Source organism: Girardinichthys multiradiatus, chromosome 12 (assembly GCF_021462225.1).
Source record: "Girardinichthys multiradiatus isolate DD_20200921_A chromosome 12, DD_fGirMul_XY1, whole genome shotgun sequence".
In the NCBI taxonomy this organism is placed as follows: Eukaryota; Metazoa; Chordata; class Actinopteri; order Cyprinodontiformes; family Goodeidae; genus Girardinichthys; species Girardinichthys multiradiatus.
In genome coordinates, this window is record NC_061805.1 from 42,821,621 (window position 1) to 42,836,876 (window position 15,256).

Sequence of the window (15,256 nt, forward strand, 5' to 3'; positions counted from 1 at the left end):
TAAAAAAAGAATCTAGAACATAAAACCCAGTCTCTTGATGTTGCACAATGTAAAACATAAAAAATTCTGACCCTTATAATCCCATTACATGCAGGGCTTAATGTTATTAAAATGTAGTTTTAACTTGGATGACTAGCATTTGTTTAAAGAATGTGCATTTTTTATATTTCACAAGGTACAATACTATAAATTTTTGAAATTTTTTCCAATTTATTTGAAAACTTATTACTAAATTATCTGCAAAGTTTTAGTGACTGTGTTCTCTGTCATGCATTGCGTCAAATTGCACAGGGCAAACCTGGAGAAAAAGGCCCTGATGGCAGGCCCGGTCCTCATGGCCAAGAGGTAAATTTGACTTATGTCGTATTTCTGAAAGGTATAGGTAAATAAAATAAATTTTTGTTATGCAATGTTTGTCACCACACAGCTGCATGGTTATAAAGCAGTGGTTCATTTTCTGTGATTTTCAAAGGGCTTCCCAGGTGACATTGGCCCACCAGGACAAAACGGCCCTGAGGGACCAAAGGTCTGTAGAGTAACATGAACTAATTTTCAGCAGATGAAATGAAGTGAATTTATACCCTCAATGTTTTCTCCACAGGGAAAGCAAGGGACAAGAGGTTTGCCCGGTCAGGCAGGAACAGCTGGACTTCAGGTGGGGTTACTTTTGCTTATTCTGGAAATAAGCTAAATATGTGTGAAATGTATTTTCCTTTCAGCTTCGGCAACTTTATTTTCATCAGGGTGATGGGGGACCAGTTGGGCCAGCTGGACCTGCTGGAGCTGAGGTGAGTGCTGATTGGATAAGCCATGCGACTCAACACCAGTCAGGAAATAAAATGACACTGTGGGAACCCTCACACACCACCATAAAGTGTGCTAAGTAGAGGCACACAAGTGGCTCTGCCTAAATTTTGCTTTGGATGAATGAGCAGTTTGGGTCTGTTAGATTTTTGGCTGACTGTTCCTTTTCCAGTCATACAGACCACTCAAAGCACTTTACACTAGAGCCACATTCACCCAATTGCACTCACTAACGCTCACACATTCATACACTGATACGCAGATCGGTAGGCAACTTGAGGTTAAGTGCCTTGCCCACGGGCACATCAACATATGGCAGGAGGAAGCTGGAATCGAACCAACAACCTTCTGATTGCAAGACAACTACTCTTCCTACTGAGCCACAGTCACCACACAGTTGACAAAAGTGCAAGAAAAGAAGAGTGATTCTAAAATCAAACACTTTTTATTTTATTTTAATGACCAAGATCAGTATCACTGGTATGTAAGACACTTACAGTTTGAATATAGCTAATTTTCATACCTGTTTTTTTACACTTTCTCATTATATGAAATGTTTAATATACAGGTCCTTCTCAAAATATTAGCATTTTGTGATAAAGTTCATTATTTTCCATAATGTCATGATGAAAATTTAACATTCATATATTTTAGATTCATTGCACACTAACTGAAATATTTCAGGTCTTTTATTGTCTTATGATGATTTTGGCATACAGCTCATGAAAACCCAAAATTCCTATCTCACAAAATTAGCATATTTCATCCGACCAATAAAAGAAAGGTGTTTTTAATACAAAAAACGTCAACCTTCAAATAATCATGTACAGTTATGCACTCAATACTTGGTCGGGAATCCTTTTGCAGAAATGACTGCTTCAATGCGGCGTGGCATGGAGGCAATCAGCCTGTGGCACTGAGGTCTTATGGAGGGCCAGGATGCTTCGATAGCGGCCTTTAGCTCATCCAGAGTGTTGGGTCTTGAGTCTCTCAACGTTCTCTTCACAATATCCCACAGATTCTCTATGGGGTTCAGGTCAGGAGAGTTGGCAGGCCAATTGAGCACAGTGATACCATGGTCAGTAAACCATTTACCAGTGGTTTTGGCACTGTGAGCAGGTGCCAGGTCGTGCTGAAAAATGAAATCTTCATCTCCAAAAAGCTTTTCAGCAGATGGAAGCATGAAGTGCTCCAAAATCTCCTGATAGCTAGCTGCATTGACCCTGCCCTTGATAAAACACAGTGGACCAACACCAGCAGCTGACACGGCACCCCGGACCATCATTGACTGTGGGTACTTGACACTGGACTTCTGGCATTTTGGCATTTCCTTCTCCCCAGTCTTCCTCCAGACTCTGGCACCTTGATTTCCGAATGACATGCAGAATTTGTTTTCATCCGAAAAAAGTACTTTGGACCACTGAGCAACAGTCCAGTGCTGCTTCTCTGTAGCCCATGTCTGGGGAATGCGGCACCTGTAGCCCATTTCCTGCACACGCCTGTGCACGGTGGCTCTGGATGTTTCTACTCCAGACTCAGTCCACTGCTTCCGCAGGTCCCCCAAGGTCTGGAATCGGCCCTTCTCCACAATCTTCCTCAGGGTCCGGTCACCTCTTCTCGTTGTGCAGCGTTTTCTGCCACACGTTTTCCTTCCCACAGACTTCCCACTGAGGTGCCTTGATACAGCACTCTGGGAACAGCCTATTCGTTCAGAAATTTCTTTCTGTGTCTTACCCTCTTGCTTGAGGGTGTCAATAGTGGCCTTCTGGACAGCAGTCAGGTCGGCAGTCTTACCCATGATTGGGGTTTTGAGTGATGAACCAGGCTGGGAGTTTTAAAGGCCCCAGGAATCTTTTGCAGGTGTTTAGAGTTAACTCGTTGATTCAGATGATTAGGTTCATAGCTCGTTTAGAGACCCTTTTAATGATATGCTAATTTTGTGAGATAGGAATTTTGGGTTTTCATGAGCTGTATGCCAAAATCATCCGTATTAAGACAATAAAAGACCTGAAATATTTCAGTTAGTGTGCAATGAATCTAAAATATATGAATGTTAAATTTTCATCATGACATTATGGAAAATAATGAACTTTATCACAATATGCTAATATTTTGAGAAGGACCTGTATGTTTGAAAGCATTCTTCCCAAGTTAAACAACAGTACAAAGAACACTTTGTCAGGTTTTGTCTTGCTGAGGTTTATTTCAGTCTGTCATCTCCCAAAACCACAACTGATAAAAGAAAACAAACACAAATGAGCAAAAGAGTTTTGTAAGTAAAAATGGGCCTTTGATGCTGTAAACAGTTCTTTGTTTTCTGATTCATTAAGGTTCCTTAAGGGATCTTTTTGGTTTTGGCAACAGGTGTGCCTTATCCTCTAAAAGGAGAGTTAGACTGACACATGACATGTTTCCCTCCAGAGATATAGTTCAATTTGTGTGGTGCTGTACACTTCTCTGATTTTTGTTTTCTGTTCAGGGCAGGCCTGGGAGGCAGGGATTTCCTGGACTGACAGGTTCAGATGGACCCAAGGTCAGACTTAATAGTGGCACATACACTGCTGAACTACTCTTTTAATGAACATTCCCTCCCTGATTGTCTTTTATGATAATGCACCATCTTAGTATGTGTAAATTAGATGTTAATTCTCAGTTACAACAGGGGAAATAGCTTCTAAGCCCATTTCAACTGAACCAAAAAATTAAATGCATGAATAAGTTTGTGAAATGTTAACTACTTTGCTGTAGGGCATGATGGGGATAACCGGCGAGGTCGGCAAGCTTGGCGAGAGGGTAAAGGCTTTTCTCTCTTTTTCTGGTACTTTGTATTTGACACCCACTGCGTGTCTCAGCTGTTTGTTTTGTTGGAGTCCCTAAGATGAGTAGTCATTAATGGGTACCGTATAAGAAAGTTCACAGATTGGTGTTTTTCTATCCTTTAGGGACTGCTGGGCTTTGTTGGGCCTGTTGGAGAGACTGGAATGGCTGGAGAAAAGGTTACTCTTGTTCTATTTCATCATACTTCGCTCTTATTCTGCCATATCCACCTACTGAATGAGTTACAATAAATCAGTCAATGGACAGAAAATGTCATTTAAAATTCAATATTTCAAGTGTGACATAGTTGCTAATAACATGTTTTAGAATAGCGTTTCTGAGCTACTTCATGGCATTAGTCATCTGCTGATAGACATTTGTGGATGATCTTTGGTTTCTCAGGGGGATCGAGGGAAAATGGGTATCCCCGGACCTCCAGGTGAACCTGGGCCAATGGTAAGGAGTAAGTCTTGACCCCATCTCTTGTACCATGGGATTTTAAAAGTGTTAGATATCGCAGATACTAATAAACCTTTTTTCAGAAATTTAATTAATGATTAAGTAAGCAAAAATGATTATATATTTGCATAATATTACATCTATTAGGGTCACTCTGGAATACCTGGAGAGGCAGGACCACCGGGAGTGGAGGGGATTCCAGTGAGTTTACTTTTATCACAGCTTTTTGATTTAAGGTAAGCCCAAATTTACACTTACCAGCTGGGTGAGTGTAAAAATAAAGAAAACTGGCATGCAACTAAGATTTTTTTTTTCTTTTCCCAGCACATGTGCTTTTCCCCCAGGCCATGACACCCTGGGCATTGAGCCTTATCGCTCATTTAAAGAAATGCCACTAAATGGCAGGACAGAAAAAGGATTTTCTGAAGCTTATTTATAGCCCTGAAAACTTTGAATACTAATTTACCAGATTTGATCAACTGAAATCATTAATTACAAAAATATTTTTGCTATATTTATTTAATAGAAATTGTTTGGAGTACAGATTTTAAATTTTTTTTTCAGTGAGAGATTATTCTGCTGCCATAAAAGACGCAGGGCTTTTACACACCTTTAATAGGGGTGCTACTAAGAGTTGAGGATGCTTCACAAGAAACCTTATCTGGTCTTTAATATTTACCTGATAATCATTGTTATACATGTCAAAAGTTAAAATTTTGGATCATATTTCACCTTTTCTCATGCTGTGTTGCTAAAGCTCTAAAGAATCTTGAAGGTTAACTTCTAGTTGTTGGCTTATTTCAAAACAGACGAAACAGTTTGTATTGTTAAACTTAATCATTAGAAAATTAATACAGTGATTTAATTCTTTTTTGTGTTTGTAACTAACTCCCTACAGCTCATTAGGATTAAAACATAGCTATTTTTTGCAACTCAGTTTAAATAGTATTGCATTGGTAAACTAAAAACATGTTTTGCACAACCACACACAGGGGCCACTTGGTTCCCAAGGATCTGCAGGCATCAGAGGACCTAAAGGCAGGAGGGTAAGTTACTGGACTAAATGTTATCTGTAGTTCAAAATTTAGTAAATATTTAAACTATATATAATGTTATGACCATTTTGCTAGTACTTAAACTGTTTGTGCAGATAAAACAATTTATAGATTTCTTTTCTGCGATTACTAGTTATCCAAACTAAACACCACCTAATAAATATGTATTGAGTTACATTTAACTGCAGTATATCCAAAAAGAGCTGCTTAAAGGTCTATTGACGGTTTCAAGTCTTTGACTTTTTTTTTTCTTTTGCTTGGCTTTAAGACCTGCAATCAACCTTTGTTTCCAGTGGTGGCCGCACTGTTATGCATTTAGCTTGATTGACAGCTTGACTGAAGAGACTGCTAAAGTTTCACATCAAATAAAATCTAGTCAAATTCCACTTCTCATCATAAACACCAGTCAGAAACCTTGGGTTTTTGCATATTTTTGCCATCAAATGAAAAACTTGCATCTCCAAAATTTTACTTTTCAGGATATTAAATCATCTTGCTTGTAAATGTAAATTCATGCTGTTCGGTCAAAGTTACATGTGCACAGAGATGACACAATCCAGGATTTTTGGGTTCTGAACTGATCACGGTATCTGCAAATAAGAATTTACATTTTCTGTTTCAAAGTGCTTCTAGTTAAACATTTAGTGCTTGTTTATTGAAAATAGCAAGAATTAACCACAGGCACTGACAGTTATACTGGTGGAATGTATGCCCAGGCCTTTACTTGTATTAATGAGATTGATAGTTACATAATAAGCCTAAGAATGATCCCTTAATTTCTATATTCATAGCATCACCAGCTGCAGAGCTGCTAAATCTGAATAAAGACCTCTGAGCAGGTACAAGAGAACATATTTTAAAAAAGCTTCTTTTTTAAATGGGGGGGGGGCTAAAATGGTCTGCACTAACGTTAACATCAACTAGTAACAGTCCCATATAACAAGCTTTTCTACTGTGTACTTAATTATTTATGAGCCGAGACAAGGTTAAACTGTGTTAAGTTGAAAGAAGCGAAAACAAATAAAGTTGAAGTCAACACATATGATAGTGACATTTTCTTTTAAAGATTTGTTCAATTTATTAGAGATTAGTGCTGTTAGCATCACTAACTGAAGCAGCAGTTCCTCTATGTACTGTCTTGAATTAAACTTTTTGTACCTTGTGTCATAGTCTTCAAACAGGCTGCCATCATGTCCAAATCCCTTATGCTCCATGGCAGACAGAGGTTGAAAGTTTAAAAATCTAAAGTAAAGCAACATTCTGTACTACATTTAAGCTTCCTGTTTCTGCTTCTAGTTGCTCTTCTGTTGACCTCCAACAACAGAGGACCACTGTGTTTCGATTGTGGCTTCCGCACGATATGTGATCCAAGAATGACACCAGTTTTGGGTTCAATACCAATATTTGATCAGGCACATCTCTATTTGAGGAGTGTCATCTCAGTTCCAGTAGGATTCTTGGTCAAGTTGTTATGATTCTGGCCCGTCTGCCTGCTCTGCTCTAACTCATGCAATCAACTCATCTGCTTCACCTGTCTACTGCTGCGCTGCTGCGCAATCACCATCATGCCACACACCTGTGGAGCTGCAGTTATATACAACCCTCTGACAGTGCCAGATTTTCGAAAACATTTGTGAGTAATTATCCAGCGTTCCTTCCTGACTGATCTCGTTCTCTGACCTTGCCTTGCCTCATGGATTTTGTCTTCCTGCCTGCCCCTTGTCTGACGGATTGGATTTCTGGATTTCGACTCTGTTTTCTGCCTCTAGTTTTATGGCTCTGCCTGCCCCTTGTCTGACGCCTCTAGCCCTGGAACTCGACTCTGTTTCTGTCCCTGGATTTACACCCCAACCAAGCCACTGGTTTATTCAGCCTGTGCCCGCTTGGCTCTCAAGTCCGCCTGGAATTATTGTCAAGAGGACAATCACAGTTCTGTCTTCCAGTCACAGCTTCAGCTGATTACCCTGAGGATTTGGATAAGTCGGCAATCTGACTTCAGTCTGTTGGATTCTTCCTCATTAACTGTGTGGATCACATCCTCTTCTGGATTCTGTGCCTCATTCCCAGACTGAGAAGGGTAGTGACTTTATCTAACTCTTTGCAAGTCCTGAGTTTTATTCAGCCACTAACTCTTCTCTCTGTCCTCAGTGATTTGTGGAAGCTGACTGCTGCTCTCCTGCTTTCTGATCCTGAGTTACTGAATAAACCTTTTAACTTTGTGTTTGGCTGAATTTGGGTTCTGTGTCTCAGGGCGTGATAGTAAAATCTGGCCAAAAGATGGACCCATCGCCAGCACAGCAGTGGCGCGCTAATGTTGTTCACTCTATTGCCCGTCTAGATTCCGGCATGGAGGTAATAATTTCTATGCTGTGCTCCATGACTCCTGCCTCCACATCAGCGCCCTCACAGCCTGTTTCCCCCAGAGTTCCTGATCTTTCCACTGTAGTAAGAGAGCCTAGACTCACACCTCCTGAGCTGTTTAAAGGAGATCCTGACCAGTGCCATGGTTTTCTTACTCAGTGTGATATTCATTTTGTGCTTCAGCCTTCTTCGTTCCCTTCTGAGCGCTCTAAGGTGGCGTTTCTTATTTCCCTGCTATCTGGAAAGGCTAAGCAATGGGCCACTGCGGAGTGGCAGAATGGTTCGGTCATGTGTGCTTCTTATGCTGCATTTTCCAAGGAGCTCATCAGGGTTTTTGACCCAGTTCTTCCTAGTCGTGAGGCTGCCAGAGGTTTACTCTCCATAAAACAGGGAGAGAGAAGTGTCAGTTCATATATCATTGACTTTAATTTGTTGGCAGCTGACAGTTATTGGAATGAGCATGCACAAATAGATGCTTTCATGCAAGGTCTTAATGAGAACATCAAGGACTAACTGGCAACCCGGGACTACCCTGCCTCCCTTCACCAACTTGAGGACCTGGCAACCTGAATTTATTTACAGCTCACAGAAAGGAGGAGGGAGAGGTGTCATGAGGAGGTTAAACCTTCATCAGCTCACAGTCCTGTTCCCCACCTAGAACCCAAGGGTCTTCCACCCCCTTCTGAACACCGATATGACCATGAGCCCATGCAGTTGGGTCGATCAAAGATTTCTGTGGGGGAGCGCGATCGACAAAGGAAAAAAAAAACTTGTGCTTTTATTGTGGTGGACAGGGTCATGTTGCCTTAAAGTGTCCGTTAAAAGCCCAGGTTCAGTAGAGGTGAGGATAACTCTACTGAGCCATAGCCAACTGCCTGTCTCCTCATTCTCATTTCCTGTAACCATTCAAGTGTCTTCTACGTCTCATCAGGTGTCAGTGTTTGACTCAGGGGCGGACACAGAATTTATGGATGAGTCGTTCACCAGGGTCCATGACATCAAGCTCCTTCCCACGTCTGGCACCTGTAATGTCCTGGCTTTGGATGGTCATAGCATCAACCGTTCACACTACAAAACGGAGGTAATCAAACTCACACTGGGGGGCAACCATTTGGATGAAGTGACTTTCAGGATCAACAACTCTCCTAAACTACCCATTGTTTTAGGGGCCTCCTGGTTACAAAAGCACAACCCCCCCATTGACTGCCAAGCCAAAAAGATTTTGGCCTGGGCCAAGTCCTGCTCGGCCATGTGTCTGTCTTCTGCCACCACAGATAACATTCCTGAAAATGACATTGTGGAGACATACCCCGATTTGTCTAAGGTGCCTCCTGAATATCATGCTTTTAAGGAGGTTTTCAACAAATCCAGAGCCACGGCACTTCCACCTCACACACCCTATGACTGTGCCATTGAGCTCCTACCCGGCACATCTCCCCCTAGAGGTCGATTGTATTCATTGTCTGGACCAGAGAACCAATCCATGAGGAAGTGTCGATGAATCATTAAAGGCTGGTATAGTCAGACCCTCTTTTCTCCAGCAGGGACAAGCTTCTTCCTTGTGGGGAAGACGGATGGTTCCCTGAGAACATGCATCGACTACAGGGGACTAAACGACATCACTATCAAGAACCGATACCCTCTACCATTCATGAACACTGCTTTTGACCAAGTTCAAGGCGCCAAGATTTTCTCCAAGCTAGACTTGAGAAACACCACCATGTCCGCATCAAGGAGGGGGACAAATGGAAGACTGCATTTAACACTCCCACTGGTCACTGAGTACTGCGTAATGCCTTTTGGTTTAACTAACACCCCTGCAGTGTTTCAGGCATTGGTTAATGATGTCCTGAGGGACATGGTTGGACAGTTTGTTTTTGTTTTACCTTGGCGACATTCTGATTTATTCCCAGGATCTGGAAACTCACAGAAATCATGTTCGGGCCGTTCTCCTCAGTCTTCTTCAAAATCATCTGTTTGTCAAAGCTGAAAAGTGTGTTTCACACCACCACCTCTTCATTCTTGGGATTCATTATTTCTCCTGACCAAGTCATTGTGGATCCTTCCAAAGTCAAGGCGGTCTTGGAATGGCCTTCTCCTACCGATCGCAAGCAACTACAAAGGTTTCTGGGGTTTGCTAACTTTTACAGATGTTTTATCAGAAATTATAGCTTAGTAGCGGCCCCTCTTAACGCCCTCACATCTTCTAAGGTCAGGTTTGCATGGAACGAGATGGCAGAAAGAGCATTTGTCAAGCTCAAAGGTTTATTTACATCTGCTCCTGTTGTACGGTCCCCTAACCCCGAAAAACAGTTCATAGTGCAGGTTGATGCCTCTAACACTGGGGTTGGAGCAGTCCTAAGCCAAAGAAGTTCTGATCGTATTCACCCATGTGCCTTCTTTTCTAGGACTTTGTCCCAAGCAGAACGCAATTATGATGTGGGGGACCGAGAACTGCTGGTAGTCAAGTTGGCTCTCTAGGAGTGGAGGCATTGGCTAGAGGGGGCTAAGGAACCATTCCTTGTTTGGATAGATCATAAGAACCTGGAGTATCTGAGATCAGCAAAGCGCCTTAATCCCAGGCAGGCAAGGTGGGCTTTATTTTTTAGAAAATTCAACTTCTCTGTCTTTCAGACGTGGAATCAAAAATGGCAAACCGGACGCCCTGTCCAGAATACAGGAACCCTCCAAGTCACAGGCCTCTGGGGAGGATGAGTTTATTCTCCCGGAAACAGTGAGACAATGTCACCATGTTGGAGTTGGTAGGAGAGGTTAGAGATGCCACCAAAGACCTCCCTATCCCAACTTCAAGCACACCTGACCGGTGTTTTGTCCCGGAGCGCTTCGTACCCAAGGTACTTAATTCATGCCATAATTCACATCTGTTCTGTCATCCTGGTATCAGCAGGATGTTGTAGATGGTCCAGACTCAGTTTTGGTGGCCATATCTTGTCAAAGATGTTACAGATTACATCACAGCCTGTACTCAATGTTCCCAAGCCAAGGCTTCTCGTCGCCCTCCTGGTGGACTCTTACATCCACTACCTATTCCTCCTCGTCCTGGTCACACATAGCCATGGACTTCGTGACAGGTTTGCCAGTTTCTAATGGCTTCATAGCTCTGTCATCGACAGGTTTTCAAAGATGGTTCACCTTGTCCCTCTTAAGAGGTTGCCTTCAGCAAAGGAAATGGGGGACATTTTGGCAGGTGAGGTTTTTCGCCTTCACGGTATACCCAGACATTGTCTCGGACAGAGGGCCCCAGTTCATGTCACGTTTCTGGAGAGAGTTTTGTTCCTTGCTGGGGATTACAGTCCGTTTGTCCTCAGGATTTCACCCACAGTCAGACGAACAAACTGAGAGGGCCAACCAGGAAGTGGAGACCAAACTTCACGCACTGAGTCAGAGACAACAAAATGGTCTCAAAATTTACCCTGGGTTGAATATGCTGTCAACACCCTCCCGGCTAGTGCCACGGGGTTATCCCCTTTCCAAGTTGTTTGGTTTTCAGCCACCCTTGTTCACAGTCCAGGAGAAAGAAGCTGAGGTTCCTTCTGCTCAGGCCGTGGCCCTTAGATGCCAGCGCATCTGGAGAAAGGCAAGAAGGTCCATGATGCAGGCACGCACAGCAAATCGTCGGAGAGTCCCTGCTCCAAGCTACCAGGTGGGACAGAAGGTTTGGCTGTCCACAAAGGACCTCCCGCTTCTGGTTGACTCCTGTAAGCTGGCACCTCATTTTGTGGGACCTTTTCCCATTTCCAAGATCATCAATCCTGTGGCTGTTCGTTTACATCTGCCTCACGCCATGAGAGTTCACCCTACCTTCCATGTGTCCTGGATCAAGCCCTATGTGGTGTCCCATCTCGTTAACTGTCTGGATCACATCCTCTTCTGGATTCTGCACCTCATTCCCAGACTGAGAAGGTTAGTGACTTTATCTAACTCTTTGCAAGTCCTGAGTTTTATTCAGCCACTAACTCTTCTCTCTGTCCTCAGTGATTTGTGGAAGCTGACTGCTGCTCTCCTGCTTTCTGATCCTGAGTTACTGAATAAACCTTTTAACTTTGTGTTTGGCTGAATTTGGGTTCTCTGTCTCAGGCTGTGATACCAGTTTCGTTTCTTTTTGGCTTAATACTGAATTTTAGCCTTACAGCAGCCTTGTCCTTATTATGCTGGCAGGGAAATGACTTCCAAATTCCCTCTGTTCTCTGAGCTTAACATGATGCATTTCTGCTGTAATTGTGGTTCTTTGCAAGCCAGTCATTTCTGTCATTTCATTTCATGTGGTTCCTTTTAGAATGGCTTTCCAAAATATAAGTGGGTGAGCTCAAAGTCCACTGAGTGCTTATTCAACTGATTTGAAAAAAAGGATGACATTGTTGAAAAGAAGTAAAGAAAATGCATGCACCAAAATAAAAACTCTTCACCCACCCCTGTGTCTCCAAAAAGTAAAAAACAAAAATCAGTTTATCTCATTCCCTGTTTGCTTTGAAAAAGGTTTTATTGAACAGTACATTCACTTGTTATAGGTCTTGTCTCTTTCCAGTTATAAGAGAATGGAACTAGAAAAACAATGATTATTGTAGCAATCGAAAACCATGTTAACTTACATTTGTGCATCAATTCGCATATCTAGTAATTTGTGGGAATTTATCTGGGACCTCAAGTTGGATATTTGACAGAAAGGAATATAGTAGATGTGTTTCTTAAAATATGTACAGGTCCTTCTCAAAATATTAGCATATTGTGATAAAGTTCATTATTTTCCATAATGTCATGATGAAAATTTAACATTCATATATTTTAGATTCATTGCACACTAACTGAAATATTTCAGGTCTTTTGTCTGAATACGGATGATTTTGGCATACAGCTCATGAAAACCCAAAATTCCTATCTCACAAAATTAGCATATTTCATCCGACCAATAAAAGAAAAGTGTTTTTAATACAAAAAACGTCAACCTTCAAATAATCATGTACAGTTATGCACTCAATACTTGGTCGGGAATCCTTTTGCAGAAATGACTGCTTCAATGCGGCGTGGCATGGAGGCAATCAGCCTGTGGCACTGCTGAGGTCTTATGGAGGCCCAGGATGCTTCGATAGCGGCCTTTAGCTCATCCAGAGTGTTGGGTCTTGAGTCTCTCAACGTTCTCTTCACAATATCCCACAGATTCTCTATGGGGTTCAGGTCAAGAGAGTTGGCAGGCCAATTGAGCACAGTGATACCATGGTCAGTAAACCATTTACCAGTGGTTTTGGCACTGTGAGCAGGTGCCAGGTCGTGCTGAAAAATGAAATCTTCATCTCCATTAAGCTTTTCAGCAGATGGAAGCATGAAGTGCTCCAAAATCTCCTGATAGCTAGCTGCATTGACCCTGCCCTTGATAAAACACAGTGGACCAACACCAGCAGCTGACACGGCACCCCAGACCATCACTGACTGTGGGTACTTGACACTGGACTTCTGGCATTTTGGCATTTCCTTCTCCCCAGTCTTCCTCCAGACTCTGGCACCTTGATTTCCGAATGACATGCAGAATTTGCTTTCATCCGAAAAAAGTACTTTGGACCACTGAGCAACAGTCCAGTGCTGCTTCTCTGTAGCCCAGGTCAGGCGCTTCTGCCGCTGTTTCTGGTTCAAAAGTGGCTTGACCTGGGGAATGCGGCACCTGTAGCCCATTTCCTGCACACGCCTGTGCACGGTGGCTCTGGGTGTTTCTACTCCAGACTCAGTCCACTGCTTCCGCAGGTCCCCCAAGGTCTGGAATCGGCCCTTCTCCACAATCTTCCTCAGGGTCCGGTCACCTCTTCTCGTTGTGCAGCGTTTTCTGCCACACTTTTTCCTTCCCACAGACTTCCCACTGAGGTGCCTTGATACAGCACTCTGGGAACAGCCTATTCATTCAGAAATGTCTTTCTGTGTCTTACCCTCTTGCTTGAGGGTGTCAATAGTGGCCTTCTGGACAGCAGTCGGGTCGGCAGTCTTACCCATGATTGGGGTTTTGAGTGATGAACCAGGCTGGGAGTTTTAAAGGCCTCAGGAATCTTTTGCAGGTGTTTAGAGTTAACTCGTTGATTCAGATGATTAGGTTCATAGCTCGTTTAGAGACCCTTTTAATGATATGCTAATTTTGTGAGATAGGAATTTTGGGTTTTCATGAGCTGTATGCCAAAATCATCTGTATTAAGACAATAAAAGACTTGAAATATTTCAGTTAGTGTGCAATGAATCTAAAATATATGAATGTTAAATTTTCATCATGACATTATGGAAAATAATGAACTTTATCACAATATGCTAATATTTTGAGAAGGACCTGTATTTCTTTTGATAATCACAATTGACATTTCACTTGTAATCAAATGATTATATTAAAAGTTTTATTTTCTCTCTGAAATTTAAATGCAGGGTTTTCATGCATAATTTGAAGTTCTAATTACCTGTCTCAGATCTACGAAAAATCTAAAAGAGAAAAAAGGAATTAAAAAAAATTAGGAATTAACTAAAGGTGAGCATCCTTGATCCAGGAACCATGATAAAACTGACGGAGTCCTTCCTCAGTTCCAAAATCAGATTAATGTGTAACCTTTTTTGGATAATTGAATTTGGCCCTCAGCAGGTGTAATTTCCACACAGCCAAAAATATACATACCTCTATTGCCGGTCAATGCATATTCAGTGTAAACCACGCAACCATAATTTGCATTCACCTCTTGGTTGGTTTCATGCCAAATTGTGCCTATGTTGGGTAATTTTTAAATCAGGGTCTTAAACATTGCATGGTTTTGAGAGTCTTTGGAATCATCTGCAGTACAAAAGATTATTTTAGATCTGTTGGAGGTTATAATGAAGACATTCTGCATTCATCTTGGTCATAGAAATGGGCAGAGTCAGGTATCTGACTGGCTCATGTCAGTACATTATATAAGCCACTCAAAACAAGACAATTGTCCACTATCATACAATCATACCCCTTATTAAAATAAACAGCTCTCTTATCTATAGATCTTACTTTGTCTCCAATGAAATGTAAAAGTTGTCAGTGACAAGTTGACACAGTCATTTATCTATGTTGTTACTGAGAATATTTGATCTGTCAGTCTGCAAAAAGATTTAAATTTACCCTGCTACTACATGTTCAAAACACTGATTTTAAATTCTATCTGTAATCTCTATTTTATCACTTGAGAGAATATCTTTTAGGAATTATGTAAGAAGTAGCTTTGTTCTGCTTGGGTTCATTTTATATTTCTTATTTAGTATGTTTTAGTAACATTTAGAAAAATGTACTATGTTTGATGACTGAGTGGTTTGGCCTAATTATAGAGGTCAGAATGATTAAGCTTCAGGACTTTTTAACATCACTCTGCAGGCAGTACCATTGTTATGATTGTGTAAAAGTGGGGATAAAGTTCTGCTCAGTGGGGACTGGGCACACCGTGGAGCTAAATTGCAGATGCCAAGTATTTGCTAAGTAGTTACAGTCTGTCTCTGTCCAGTGTGGGAAAATCTACAGGGCTCAATACAGCTGAACCCCCCCTAATGAAAATGTAGATTAAAAGGCAAAATTGTCATTTGTTAAATAACAGGTGCTCCAGAGCTATTACAGGACATATTTCTAAAGCTTTTCATTAGTAACGACTTTTATTTCTTTAACAGGGCCTAAGAGGTCCTGATGGTCTACAAGGACCGAAGGGGTCAACAGGGGTCAGGGTGAGCATGTGATCATAGTCTGGAAAGTGATAGCTGCTCAA

At 41.8% G+C, this 15,256-nt stretch overlaps 1 protein-coding gene across 3 annotated transcripts in view; it reads left to right on the plus strand.

Moving 5' to 3' along the window:
- col27a1b (collagen, type XXVII, alpha 1b) overlaps positions 1-15,256 on the plus strand; it is a 121,184-nt gene that overhangs the window by 62,018 nt on the left and 43,910 nt on the right. For all 3 annotated transcript variants that reach the window (XR_007040580.1, XM_047381032.1, XM_047381033.1), the window contains 11 exons: positions 292-345; positions 473-526; positions 602-655; positions 744-788; positions 3,284-3,337; positions 3,553-3,597; positions 3,747-3,800; positions 4,024-4,077; positions 4,228-4,281; positions 5,073-5,126; positions 15,162-15,215. Coding sequence is in view for 2 of the 3 variants with exons in the window: in XM_047381032.1 (XP_047236988.1) it covers positions 292-345; positions 473-526; positions 602-655; positions 744-788; positions 3,284-3,337; positions 3,553-3,597; positions 3,747-3,800; positions 4,024-4,077; positions 4,228-4,281; positions 5,073-5,126; positions 15,162-15,215 (576 nt within the window). In the remaining variant the exon portion in view is untranslated. The remainder of the gene's footprint in view (positions 1-291; positions 346-472; positions 527-601; positions 656-743; positions 789-3,283; positions 3,338-3,552; positions 3,598-3,746; positions 3,801-4,023; positions 4,078-4,227; positions 4,282-5,072; positions 5,127-15,161; positions 15,216-15,256) is intronic.